The sequence below is a fragment of the Ovis aries genome, chromosome 24, assembly GCF_016772045.2.
Source record: "Ovis aries strain OAR_USU_Benz2616 breed Rambouillet chromosome 24, ARS-UI_Ramb_v3.0, whole genome shotgun sequence".
Taxonomy (NCBI): Eukaryota; Metazoa; Chordata; class Mammalia; order Artiodactyla; family Bovidae; genus Ovis; species Ovis aries.
Window position 1 is genome coordinate 34,132,715 of NC_056077.1, and position 13,707 is coordinate 34,146,421.

A 13,707-nucleotide genomic window follows, 5' to 3' on the forward strand; every position below is an offset into this window, starting at 1 on the left:
GAAGTCACTGTGGGCTGGGCCCAGCCAGTTGTCTTGACTCCCACAGAGTGACTTCAATGAAAATGATTTGGAGACTCTGTTTGAGGTTGTCACATCCTTTGAGTTATACTTCTGCCCCTGTGTACCTGCGATGTGTTTCCCACAGCTCCAGATCCTTAGGTGGCTGACTCTTCAAGTTTTTCCTTTAACTTTTTATTGTGGTAACCAATACACAACGGTAGAATTTGCCATTTTAAACATTTTAAAGTACACAGTTCAGTGGCACCAAGTGGATTCACAGCAACGCACAATCATTACCACTCTACAGCTCCAGATGTTTTCATTGCCTCAAGCAGAAACCCGCACCCATTAAACCCTCACTTCCCACTTGCCCCTCCCCCAAGGCGATGGAGGGAAGGGAAATAATAAAAGACAATGGATTTGGGATGTTCTGAGGTTGAGGAACCAACAGGACAAGCCGGAAAAGACCAGCCAGAAGTTGAAACTGTAGGGACTTCCCTTGCCATCCAGTTGTTAGGATTCCAGACTTCTGCTACAGGGGACATAGATTTGATCCTAGGTCAGGGAACTATATCCTCTTAAGTTGCATGGCACAATGAAAAAAAGTGACAGAAGCTGAAACCGCCTAATCAAGGGTTTAGGTCTGTATCAGTGAAAGATGAGTGTTAAACTGGAGCCATAGAAATGGAGGACAACTGCCAAGCAACAGTCACATTAAAGCTTGTTATTTTTTCTATTTTAAAATGAAAATATCACTATAGAAAAACATACTGGAAAAATACATGAAAATATAATGAAAGAAAAAATAACAACCACCCATAACTCCTGTCTCTCCAAGGTAAGCACTGTTTTTTATTTGGAGAGCCACTTCTCAGCTCCTTTTTGTGGAGCTGCAGCTGATACTCTCTATTCATAAAGCCCCACCTCTAGTTTCTACTTCCGGCAGGATTTCCAGCTGTTCTTGATGGTTCTCCAGGGTACCTCCAGTTCTTAGGGCTGAGCCCAAGCCCATCCCTGAGTCTCCCATTTTAGATCTCTGCTTTACCAACACCAGGGCTGGGTTCCGGTCCACAGCGGCCATAAGCACCGGAATGACTATGGTGCCCATTCTGATACGCAACTGGGTGCATTTTTGGAAATACCAGAAATGGCCCCCCATTTCCCTCCCCCCTCACAATGTTTTTGGAGTTTTCACTCTGCGTGTAGTCTGCCATTAGGTGTCTAGTCCTGCAAGCATCCATGCCCTTAGTCATCTTGTCTGTGCCTCTCAAGTCCGGCCACTTGTCTTCACTGACCTTGCTGACCATTTGCCCCTATCACTGCTCCTGCCATTCCCTTCCACGTGATCAGTCCCATTCAACCCTCAAATGCTGTGGCAGAATGAGAACTTTCCTTTGCCATTCTCCTCTCTTGATACTTTCTGCCTGGAGATCCCTATGTTTAGGCCCTGAATTTATCAAGTCTGCTCTACTGCTCCTCCTGCCTAGGATGTCCATCCCTCTTTTCTTTCTGCCTAGCGAGCTGCAACTTCATCTCTTCACAATCAGCTCAAATGCCACGGCCTCTGAGGTTTCTCCTAATCCTCTTAGAAGAAATGGCTACTGAAGGGAGATAAGCTCTCTTCACTGCTGGATGGCCTGAAAGAAAGAAAGAAAGTGAAGTCGCTCAGTCGCTTTTCGACCCCACGGACTGTAGCCTACCATGCTCCTCAGTCCATGGAATTTTCCAGGCAAGAGTACTGGAGTGGGTTGCCATTTCCTTCTCCAGGGGATCTTCCCAAACGAGGGATCGAACCCAGGTCTCCCGCACTGCAGGCAGACGCTTTACTGTCTGAGCCACCAGAATTGCCTAGATGGCCTGAAGGGGCTTCAAAGAGCTGTAGTCTGACCTAGATCAAGGGGGGTGGTGGAAATGTTGCCTGCCACATCAGTAAACAAAGATGTTGCAGGCATCAAGCCATCACCTTACAGCGGCCAAAGGAAGGGAATTTAGGATAGAAACAGGATGCTTGCCATCTAGGTCCACCCTCCCCACCCCTCCCCAGGAAACTCAGGATGAAAAAGCAGAGGATACTGGCCCCAGATAGCTGAGGTGCATATCAAAGGAAAGATTTCAGTGAGCCGGAACTTTTGCATCTTTCCATCCATAGGAAAGCACTAAATTCCTCAACTTGAGATACTTGGTTTTCTTTTAATTAACAGTAATCTCTCTTGACTTCCCTGGTGGTCCAGTGGCTAAGACTCTTTGCTCCCAAAGCAGGGGGCCTGGGTTGGATCCCTGATCAGGGAATTAGATTCCACATGTTTCAACTAAGAATTTGCAGGCAACAACTAAAGAGCATGCATGTGGCATCTAAGACCTAGCACATCCAAATAAATATTAAAAAAAAACAAACAAAAATCCCAGTAATCTTGCCGTGTTCTGATTACCTGCCTTTGGTTACAAAAACTCCTATGTATCCTGGCTCCTCCCTTACCTCTTCTGAGCAGTCTCTCAGACTGTCTTCAGATGCTGTTGCCCAGGCTTAAGTCCTTGGTTTTGTCTGCCAAATAAAACATAATTTACAACTTTTAGGTTGTGCATTTTTCAGTCGAAAAATGAGAATTTACCTTTTACTGGCAGTGATCCTTCTCACTTTAAGGTGAGAAGAAAAGAAAAAAAGGTCTGGCATTGGCATGTTGCCATTCAGGGACACCCAGCAGTCTAGACCTGTCTAGGCTGGAAAGATGTGTTCTTGGGCCACTGCAGACTTTTGAACCAAGGTAGTAAACAAGAAGATTCTTGAGAGTCCCTTGGACTGCAAGAAGAAACCAGATTTCAATCCTGAATATTCACTGGAAGGACTAATGCTGAAGCACCAATACTTTGGCCCTCTGATGGGAAGAGCTAATTCATTGGAAAAGACCCTAATGCTGGGAAAGATTAAGGGCAGGAGGAGAAGGGGGTGACAGAGGATGAGATGATTAGGTAGCAGCACCGATTCAATAGACATGAATCTGAGCAAACTCCGGAAGATAGTGAAGGACAGGGGAGCCTGGTGTGCTGCAGTCCAGGGGGTCACAGAGTCTGATAAAACTTAGCGATTGAACAATAAACAAAAAACAATTTAATAGGGATGAATGGTTAATAAGTGTGTTTCTGACTGTACTGGATGGGCAAACAGATTTTGAGTGACTGCAGTCTACTTAGGGAAGTAGCTCAAACATTCTCACTCTCCAGGCACGGTTGTTTTTCTACAGCACCCTATGTATAGCGTTCATCACATAGAACAGTGATTATCTCTTATTTTTTTCAAAGCAGTAGTCTCTGTCTTATTTTCTTCCCCTGTTGCACCCCACGTAGGGCCCTGAACATTTTAGGTGCTAAAAGAGACTATATGAGTGAATGAATTTATCTTTAATAGACATGCCCTTTAATCTATTTTTCCAACGAAGCTTCTATATTACCCTTTCCAGCAAACTCCTAGAAGCAAGCATTATACTATTACCCCACTCTAGTCTAGAAGTTAACTTTAGGGGGACCCAACCTGAACCTCAAGTTACCTCAACAGAACCTATGCCGATGAAGTCTCCGGGTTACTTCCCGCCAACCCCTCCTTCCGTGAGCCCCACCCGCGCATCTCCGGGCGTGGCCGAGCGCGGTGCCTTTAAGAAGGAGGCGGAGCCCTAGTGGAAAGACAAAGCCCCTGGCCGCGCGCTCCCCCTCCCCCCTCCGGCGCTCCACACGGACAGTGGTGCCCGGATGTCGGTGTCGCCTTCAGTGACAGATGGCGCAGATCAGTACATGTTAGAGGGCTTTTCTGGCCTGACCTCTCTGAATTCCCGGCCTTTCCGTCCCCCATTTTTCCCCACTTTCAACTCCGCCGCCGGAGGCCCGCGCGTCTGTCACTGGCGCTTACATAACGTGACCTTTCACCTCTTCATACTGCCCTCTAGTGAGCTGCAACCCAACTAGGCGGTCCGGGAAGGGGGCGGGACCCAACCGCAGAGCGGCAGCTCCTCTGAGCCAATAGGTTCTGGGTGCTGACCAGTTCTCCGCCTATTGGAGAATTCGCCACCGGCGCCACAGGGGAGCAAGTTAGTGTGCGCGCTGGCCGGGCGGGGGGGTGGAGGGGAATCTCCCGCCATTTTTCAATAATTTCCTCCGGTGCAGCTGAGGAGGAGTCGTGACTGCCGAACGTGGGGACCCGTAGCGAAGGTTGGCTGGAGGCTTCGGGACGGCGCGGAAGTGTGTGAGAGAGTTCTGTGCCCGTGGGTCCCGTTCCATGGCTCTAGCGCGGCGGCGCCAGCAGTGAGGGAGCCGAGTTCGCGCCGCCCTCTCACCCCTCCCCTCCCCCACCCCACCCCCGGGAGCCAGGCGCTCGCTCCGGGCCGCGGGGCCTAGTGTTGCGCCGCGGGTCCACCGAGGAGCCTCCGCCTTCCCCGCTGCCGCCGCCGCGATGGCGCCGCTCCTGGGCCGCAAGCCCTTCCCCCTGGTGAAGCCGCTTCCCGGCGAAGAGCCGCTCTTCACGATCGCGCACACTCAGGAGGCCTTCCGCACCCGGGAGTATCCTTTTCCAGCAGCGCCGGCCAGGCCGCCCGCGGGGTGGGGTGGGGCGAGGTGGGCCATGCAGCCCCGCGCCGGTGGCAGCTGTCAGCCAGCCCGGCGCCGGCGGGCCTGCACCCGGAGCCCGAGCCCCGGGCCCGCAGATCCGGGAGTGGGGGGTGGGGGGTAGGGGGTGCGCGGGCGGGCCGGCCAGCCGGCCGGGCTCAGGCCGCCTCCGAGCCTTGAGCCCTCCATCCTTCCCCTGGCTCCGCACTTTGTCCCCGGGCCTCGTTATGGAGGAGCGACCCTCCATCCCACTCCCAGCGGGGGTTGGCGTTAGGCCCTAAGTACCGGGGATGAATGGGGTTTCCTTTGCTGCTGCTTTTTTCTTTTAAAATTAAACCTTCCACTTAAGTTTTGGAAATCGTACTTGCGCGGCCTCGTGATCCGGGTTGTACAAGGCGCGATTGCGTTCTCCCCCACCCCCCTTCCCCCATCCCGATCTCTGCGGGAGCATTTGTGTTTTGCTCCTTCCGAGCGCACTGGAGGCTGATGAACTGACGGGATCAAAATCAAGAATGAATTTCCAGACTCAGAGGAAAGACAGTAAAAAAGTTACCTTGGAGGAGCCGATGCCTTCTATCCCTGGACTTGCACAGATTTGGAATTCTGACGGTGTAGAATATCGGTATTTATCTTTAAACAGCGTTTTTCAAAGACACGCTTACAGTTTTAATGTTGTATTGTAGGTACACGAGGCTGATGTTTTAAATGAGAGGCATCCTAATCATTGCTTAAGGTTTCTTGCTGTCAAGCTTATTGTCAACTCTCTTAGCTAAACTTGTACCACTCTTACTTTTTTTATGGATGCCAGATGCATCTTTTTTGAATCTTAACCGTAAAAAAGGTTTTCGAATGTAGCATTTTTTAGTGTAGAGAAAGCTTCAAGAGTGAAGGCTACTGTGTTAGCTTTATCACCGCTTTCCCTTTGAAAGGACTTGATTTCTCAGCAGTGTCTGTTTGCTCCCATGTAGAAGGAAGTGCGAGTGTGAGCCATATCATTTGATTATATTTCTCATTGATCCTCCCTTTAATGTAGTGCTTTATGGGGTTGTTTCAGTGCAGTTTGAGGATATTAGGTGTTCACGCAGGAAGGGCCTTGGAAAATGAGTCCATGCTGTAGGAAGACTCTGGAAGAAATGCAGCCAGAGTATCTCAGAGCGGAACTAGATCCTGGAGATGGTGGGGTTCCCCTGCCTGGGTATGCCTGGTAGGCCCAGACAGTTGAGATCACAGGCTTGTAAATGGAAGAGTCAGGAGAATCCAGTGCTCTTGGTACCTCATGCCTGAAAGTAGATCACAAAAGGAACATGGAATGCAGTTCCTTCGCTTTTAATGATGTGAATCCACTGTTTGTTCCAGCTGGTAGCGCAAGATGTTTACGTGTGTGCGCTCCGGCTCTTTGCGACTCCATGGACTATAGCCTGCCTGGCTCCTCTGTCCCTGGGATTTCCCGAGCCAGAATATTGGAGTGGGTTGCCATTTCCCACCCAGGGTTCGAACTCCCATCTCTTGGTGTCTTCTGCATTGGTGATTGTGCTCTTTACCACCGAGCCACCTGGGAAGCCTGTGGTATAAGTTAGGGTGTGTTTAAGGGAGAGGTTGAAGTGGTAATCTGGTTCTTGTCCTATTAGGGCTTTGGGAGGATCGTTCTGGAGAAGCGCTCCAGCTCTCCCAAACACAGCATTATTCTAAAAGTGCCGTATTTTTTTTTAAAATAACATTCCAAAACATCAGTGAAGTAAAAAATTACTTGTGGAAATATACTGTATCCTTTTCACATGGCTTTTGAGCAGTTGACGGTTATCACACGAATATTACTGGATGTTGATTTTCACGTCTGGTCCTAGTGAAGTATAAGAAACTGCAATAGGGAGGAGACACATTCTGAGTCTCTAACAGGAACTGAGCTCTGTTTTTTAAAAAATGGCTGTAGATAGCTAACTTAGAACTGGCAGCCTGGGTTTTTTCGTATCATTTACTGAAATTGTTGAAATATAATGGTATATATGAAGCATTTCTTTTAATGATGACAGTTGAACACTAATGCGTGTAACTTTTAAAGTGTTGTGTATTTAATAAAAATTCTTCATCTTTAAAATCTCCCCTACCAGTTTTTAGAACTCTTAACAAAGGAGTTCTTAAATTGTGTTAACCTGCTGGGAGAGAAATTGCTCCCTTGGGAATTTCTACAAGTGGAATCACTTTGAGGATGGTTTTTAAACTATTGTACTGTGTGGTTGGCAGGTTGGCATATTTTTTTATTAGGCTATTAGTAATTTCATAGAGGAGAACGAGTATGTGGTTGGGTAACTGCTGCATTTGAAGTGTTGGTTTTTTCACTTTTAAGTTTATAGTTACAATTATGTTTTTAATAGGATTTCATACTTTAATTTTCTCCTGATTCCTCCCTTTGGATTGCATGTATATTCTGTAGCAAATTTGTATGGTATTTTATTGACTTAAAGCTATGAGCATTGTGTTCTTGAAGGCATTGTTGTATGTCTTCATTAAACTTACAGTGATAGTTGTGAATGATGCACACACATTTAATGACTGGGTTGTATATCCATGATTGTTGTACTGTATCTTTAAATCTATGGCACATTGCTTCCCAGGATAGTACTACTACAGGCAAGGGCCTGGATCTTACCTGGAAAAGTTAACTTTATCAGAATCACTTCTTGATCTGATTGTTTGACAGCAGAAGTCTGCACTGACTGTATTTAAGTCAAGATGGATTTTAGGAAGGAACTGAACCTGAAGGCAGCCTGCTGTAGATTATTACTTTTTTTTTTTTTTTTTTGTATTGCTTTGACTACCCTAGTTTCTAAAGCCTAGAAACGAATTCATAACCTTAGTAGCATCAGTGTGATAAGATTTAGATGGTATAATAAGGAGAAGCTGTTAGAATATACAGTTATTCTGGCTCTAGGTAAGAATAACTTTATTTGCCAAGAAAAACATGACAAGCATTTTAAGAGCTGGGGTTAAATCATAGTTTCAAGACAGGATTTTATTGGACAGTTGGAATACTGAGTTCGTATGCTGATTTTCATAATTGAATTTCTTTAAAGTAACAAGTTATTACCAGATTAGAGTTATTTTTAACTTAATGACAGGCTGGTCCAAAGAGAGAAAACAGGCTAAAAAGCAAACCTTGCGTTGCTGCTCTGTCTTCTCACTTAGAACTCCCAGGGTTATAGTTACACTTATTTAACCTCCATACTTTTCTGGGCCTCTTCCTTTCAGGCTATCAAGTACTTTATTGAAAGAAACCATAGTTAAAAGGCTAAAGAGAACAAAGAAGCAGCATATGGTGGTAAGGAGGTACCTCTTAAACTCTTGAAAAGGGAGATGCATAATGAGTTAGTCTAGGATTTGAAAATATCTTATCATTTATAGCATACACAACCTTTGGAGAATTGCTTTGACATTTTGTCTGCAATTATAAGTACAGCAGTTGCTGGAACATAAAAACTTCAATTGGCGTTTGCCCTGAGGGGTTATTTGAGAGTGAGTGACTTATTTTGGTAACCTAAAATTTGAAATAGGATTCAGAGGCAGCTGACTCAATATCCTTCTGATAGGGCTTCCCCCCCCCCCTTTTATTTTTTTAAACATCAAGTCAAATGAATAACCAGAAAACAGTTATATAAACTTAAAAGTACCTCATGATAGGGGTTGTTGTAGAAATTTCAGTTTTAAATTTTTAAAATTAATCTAATTTGAATAAGTAGTCAATTAAAAATTGTGTTGTCAGAGGACCTTCATTCCTAGATGAAAGCATTAGGATTGTACCGCTGTCCAATGGGGAGAAGGCAGTGGCAACCCACTCCAGTACTCTTGCCTGGAAAATCCCATGGATGGAGGAGCCTGGTAGGCTGCAGTCCATGGGGTCGCTAGGAGTCAGACACGACTGAGTGACTTCACTTTCACTTTTCACTTTCATGCATTGGAGAAGGAAATGGCAACTCACGCCAGTGTTCTTGCCTGGAGAATCCCAGGGACGGGGGAGCCTGGTGGGCTGCCATCTATGGTGTCACACACAGTCAGACATGACTGAAGTGACTTGGCAGCTGTCCAGTGTGATGTGGTGGTGGTGGTGGTGGTGGTTTGTTTGCTAAGTCGTGTACAGACCCCATGGACTGTAGCCCGCCAGACTCCTCTGTCCACAGGATTCTCCAGGCAAGAATACTGGTGTGGGTCTTCCAGACCGGGAATTGAACCTGGGTCTCCTGCATTGTAGGCAGATTCTTTACCAACTGACCTACAAGGGAAGCCCCAGTGTGATGTGAGCCACATGTAATTAAATTTTTTCTAGTGGCCACATTTGAAAAAAAGGAAAATGGGTGAAAAAAAGGAAAGACACATTTTTCTTATTTTCCAAGATTCAGGCTGAAGGAGCCGTCCCTTCTCTGCAGCATCTTTTTCTGGTGGCAGAGAGAACAACAGGAAACTGATGGCTTTTTAAGCTTCTTCCTGGAGGTGGCCTCTGTTCCATCTATTTGTCAAAGCAAGTCATGTGGTCAGACCCAAGGTGGTGATGGGGTGCTGATGCACTTTCCTCTTCCCAGGAGGCGTTTCAAGCCACATGGTAGTGGGTGGAGATGTATTGATAGAATCCTCTTACGGATTGGAGTGGATATTTGGAAAGAATAGTACTGTCTGCCACATTTTAGGGTTAAGGAAATGTTTCCTGGGGAAAGTTATTTTTAAGTTGAGATCTAAAGGATGGTTAGAAGTTAGATGGGGACCTCCCTGGAGATCCAGTGGTTGAGATTCTGCGCTTCCACTTAACGGGACATGGGTTCAATCCCTGGTCAGGGAACTAAGATCCTACACAGGCCAGGTGGCGCAGCAAAGAAAAACGTTTAGTTAGATGAAGAAGAGGTCTACATCTTTTGAAGAGCTTGTGAGTTTGATGGTTCTTGATTTTGAAAAAAAAAAGTTATTAAAGAAATGTTAAAACCTTTTATTTATTTTTATTTTTTTGTGCCGTTGCACTTGTGGAACCCGGGCAAATGGCAGTAAACTCACTGAGTCCTGACCACGGGACACCAGAGAATGCCCGCTTTTGAGAAATTGAAATCAGTTTCATATGGCTGGAGTGAGAAAGTAGGAATGGAGATGCAGTGATGAGGTACACGAATGGGACTGCATTGGGACTGCATTACCGGTCGCTGTGAGATAGACTGAGGAATTTGGACTTTGCCTTAAATTTAGTGGAGGCTGTTAAAAGAATTTGAAAAGTAAAGAAGCAGGCTTTTAGGTTAGGAAGATTACTGTGGGTGCAGCATTAAGAATAGTTAAGAGTGGCTCTGTAGCCTTGAGACCAGTGGCAGCTAGACCTAGACCGGTGATTAAGTCATCTCAGCACTAGACAGACAACAGCGGTCTGAATAAATTCAGTAGCCCTTGCAGTGGAGAGAAGCACAGTTTGTGAATTTCTGAAATAAGTAGATTTGGCAGGATTTGGTGATTGATTGAGACGGAGTCAGGTTATGTTTTGGTTGTCATTTGGTTAGTGGTGTCCTGTGACATCAGTTCAGTTCAGTCACTCAGTCGTGTCTGTCTCTTTGCGACGCCGTGGACTGCAGCACACCAGGCTTCCCTGTCCATCACCAACTCCTGGAGGTTGCTCAAACTCATGTCCATCGAGTCGGTGATGCCATCCACCATCTCATCCTCTCTCGTCCCCTTCTCTTCCTGCCTTCAGTCTTGCCTAGCATCAGGGTCTTTTCCATTGAGTCAGTTCTTTGCATCAGGTGGCCAAAGTATTGGAGTTTTGCTTCAGCATCAGTCCTTCCAATGAATATTCAGGACTGATTTCCTTTAGAATGGACTGGTTTGCTCTCCTTGCAGTCCAAGACTCTGCAGAGTCTTCTCCAACACTACGGTTCAAAAACATCAATTCTTTGGTGCTCAGCTTTCTTTATAGTCCAACTGTCACATCCATACATGACTACTGGAATAACTCTAGCTTTGACTGTGACATAGAGGGCCCTATGAGACTGGAAGGAAGAGAAGAAAGACATATCCCCTGAGGACATAAAGTGGTTAGAACCAAATAGGCTCAAGGTGGCAGAAGCCTGGACTTCCAGTAACCTTGAATCTCACTATAAATATTCTTTGTAATACTTTAACATATGGTAAATGACTCCCACAGGCACCAAGACCTTTTGGAAGCTGGGCCATAAAAGGCCAGAAAGTGGGTGGTGGCCCAGTTCTTGGAAATGCCTGCCCCTTCCCCAAAATAGTTAGAATAATCCTTCTGCTACTGCCTGTGAATTTACCCAACCCATTAAAAACTAACCATCCCGTATTTCAGGGCCTCTCACCTTCTGAGGTGGCCCTCACTGTGGAATGTGTGTCTCCCTAAATAAACCTTTCCCATTTAGGTCTTAGGGCAGAGCCTGACTGCTTGCATCCTTCACAAGTGTTCTGTGTTAATAAATCTACTTCTTCCCTATAGCTTTGCTTCTTGCTGAATTCCTTCTGTGCTGATACTAAAGAACCTGAGCTTCATTAAGTCCTGAGACCAGGTGTGTGACTTCAGCAGGGAGACTGGGTTCAAGTCCCATCTGCAATGTAATTGGGTTTGAGTCCCAGTCTGAGACGTGGGGTTTCACCTAGAAGAGGATCAGTTGTTCATTTTGTTTTGACTGTGGAGTCATGAAGTGTTTAGTTTGGACATTCTTATGATGAATTGCTGAGGCTATCCAAATGGAGATGTATGTGTTACTAGTATATATCTATATATGGGCCTGGAGTTCAGAGAGAGGGGACTAAGCTGTTGATAGAAGTTATTAGCATTTGTAGATAGTAATTAAAGTTAATAGGAGTGGATGAGGCCACCCAGAACGAGAATGCTGTACTGATAAAGATTTTCAAAGGTGGATGGGAAAGACTTGTATCAGGGTAGAAGGGACTTTCATTACTGTATTTGAAAAACCATAATCAATCAATATTTGCTATTTAAATATATATTGTTTGAAACTAGTTTCCTTTTTTTTTCCTTCTGAAAATAAAAATCTTAGAAAATAAAACCCAATAAAATCTTGGTAAGTGGTTTTCAGTTCTGTGGGGGGGGTCAGAGTATTTTTCCCATTGCAACATGTTTGCATTTCAAGGGGCCTGAGGGCAAGTGAGATTTTTAAATCAGAAGAAATGGGTTTAAAAGCAAACAAGACTGGGAAAAAAGGATGTGAGTGTGAGAAGCACAAAGGACCTGAAAAGAAGATGATTACCAGTGAGGACAGTTAAATGTTTTAAAATGTTATGACTGCTTGAGAAATGAGGATCAGAAGCTGAATTTGGAAAATGGCTCTGTTATGGGAGAGAAAGAACTGAACTGAAAAGTATGTAAGTGGTTACAGTTAGGGGGCTCAAGAGGTTAGGATGAGTCCCTGAGTTCTGACTTGGACCATTCAGTGAGATTGGGAGTATCTGTTAAAGAGCAGGTTTGAGCAGGAGTGGAGGGGTAGTGAGAGTTTAGAAAAAGTTGGATTTGAGGAATCACTGAGACATCTGAGTGGGAGCAGTCCTGTGTATTATTGGCCATATGGGTCTTAGTCTGAAGAGAATGGACTTGGCACGTTATTCCAACTTTTGAAAGTAACAGTAATAAAAACGTAATGCTTTCTCTTTAGGATATATTTGTTAACCTCACATTCTCTCTGATGATGCAGTGAATTTCTTCAGTGTAGCCGAATGATGTATTAGAATGTTATTAAGCTTTTTGAATGTTTAAATAAATCCACTTACTGATTGTTTTTATTTTATCTCCTCTCCCCAGGTGCAAATAGAGAAACAGAAAACAAACCCATTTTGTCAGTTAGTTGGTTAATGTCCCTATGGAAGCCATGCTAGTTCGTTTTCACCATAGGATTTTATAAATTTTCAGTGATTGGATTTGCATAGGGCTCTATGGAAATCTGACTCCTGGTTTTCACTGGTACTCTATTTTAATAGTTTAATCATTTAAATATTATCATCACCCCACTGAGGAAAAAGAGACGTATTGTTTTTGGCAGATCCAGAGAATGATACAGTGAGAGAAGGTACTTATTTATTGACTAAAACTACAGTTTTGGATTATTTATGGATTTATCCTTGTCATTTTTCTTTTAACTCATAATAGCCCTAGAAGACCAAGAATCTCCTTTATATTAAAAATGAATTATTTGTTTAGTTGTTCAGTAATGTTACAAGAGGAGCTGTTTAAATACTTTTTATTTCAACCATTCTAGAAGCTGTCACTTGGAAAGTACAGAGATTGGCAGTTAATTCTCTAGTTGTGGTGTCAGTTTTCCTGCGTAGCATCTTCTGCCTGTCACTTGAATTTGAACGTGGCTGGCTGATAATGAATTCCAGTTGGGATGGTGTGGAAAGTTCCCATCTTCACAGCGCTAGTTGTATGATCTCTTCCTCCCTCTCTCCCTCACAAAGACTGACTAATTACTAGTAAATGACTTGTGAACGTGGTGTTACTGCAGATAACATAAACTTAGCAGTAGCTGCTGCTGCTAAGTCTCTTTAGTCGTGTCTGACTCTGTGCGACCCCATAGATGGCAGCCCACCAGGCTCCTTTGTCCATGGGATTCTCCAGGCAAGAGTACTGGAGTGGGGTGCTACTATGCCAGAATTATTTTTAGGATTTTATGGTATTTATTTTTTAAACCCAAGAGAATCAAGAACTGTTTCCAAGGTAGACTGGAAGGTTATTAGTAAATGGATCATGAGCGTGTGCACAGGGTTATTATTCCAAACTGCCTGGGAAACTGGTGTAGCCATTTTATCTTACTGTGGAACTGATTCTTAAACTTGCTGACCATTTGAGTTGTGAATTTCACATACCTTAGATTCTTACTCCTTAGCTCTTGTGTTTCATTTTGCCTTTAATTTTTTTTCTTAGAATTCTTAGTTCTGTGGGAGTCTTGTGAAGTGAAATTTGGGTGAGTAGTGTTAATCATCTTGCTTGGATTTGCCAGCTGAAAACTCTGATTTCAGTTTATGCTGTGCATTACAGAAAGGATACTGTGGTTTTTTCCATATATAAGTAGTTTGTGGATTAGTCTGCCTCTGTTGCTTGAGCATCGTTTTCCTGAGCCACTGCTCACA

At 44.6% G+C, this 13,707-nt stretch overlaps 1 protein-coding gene and 2 long non-coding RNA genes across 3 annotated transcripts in view; 2 read left to right on the top strand and 1 right to left on the bottom strand.

Moving 5' to 3' along the window:
• Positions 1-176: 176 nt before the first annotated feature.
• On the bottom strand, positions 177-3,913 carry LOC105607860 (uncharacterized). The gene is made up of 3 exons (XR_001436674.4): positions 3,810-3,913; positions 2,477-2,542; positions 177-1,637 (listed from the first exon to the last, which is right to left on the bottom strand). It is a non-coding gene; the product is annotated as an uncharacterized LOC105607860 (long non-coding RNA).
• A 166-nt stretch (positions 3,914-4,079) lies between these two features.
• BAZ1B (bromodomain adjacent to zinc finger domain 1B) overlaps positions 4,080-13,707 on the top strand; it is a 53,657-nt gene continuing 44,029 nt past the window's right edge. The window contains exon 1 of the mRNA XM_015103910.4: positions 4,080-4,545. Coding sequence (XP_014959396.2) covers positions 4,439-4,545 — 107 coding nt within the window. The 5' untranslated portion in view covers positions 4,080-4,438. The remainder of the gene's footprint in view (positions 4,546-13,707) is intronic.
• Positions 4,611-13,707, top strand: LOC132658577 (uncharacterized). Its single transcript, XR_009598397.1, has 2 exons — positions 4,611-5,212; positions 13,616-13,707. It is a non-coding gene; the product is annotated as an uncharacterized LOC132658577 (long non-coding RNA).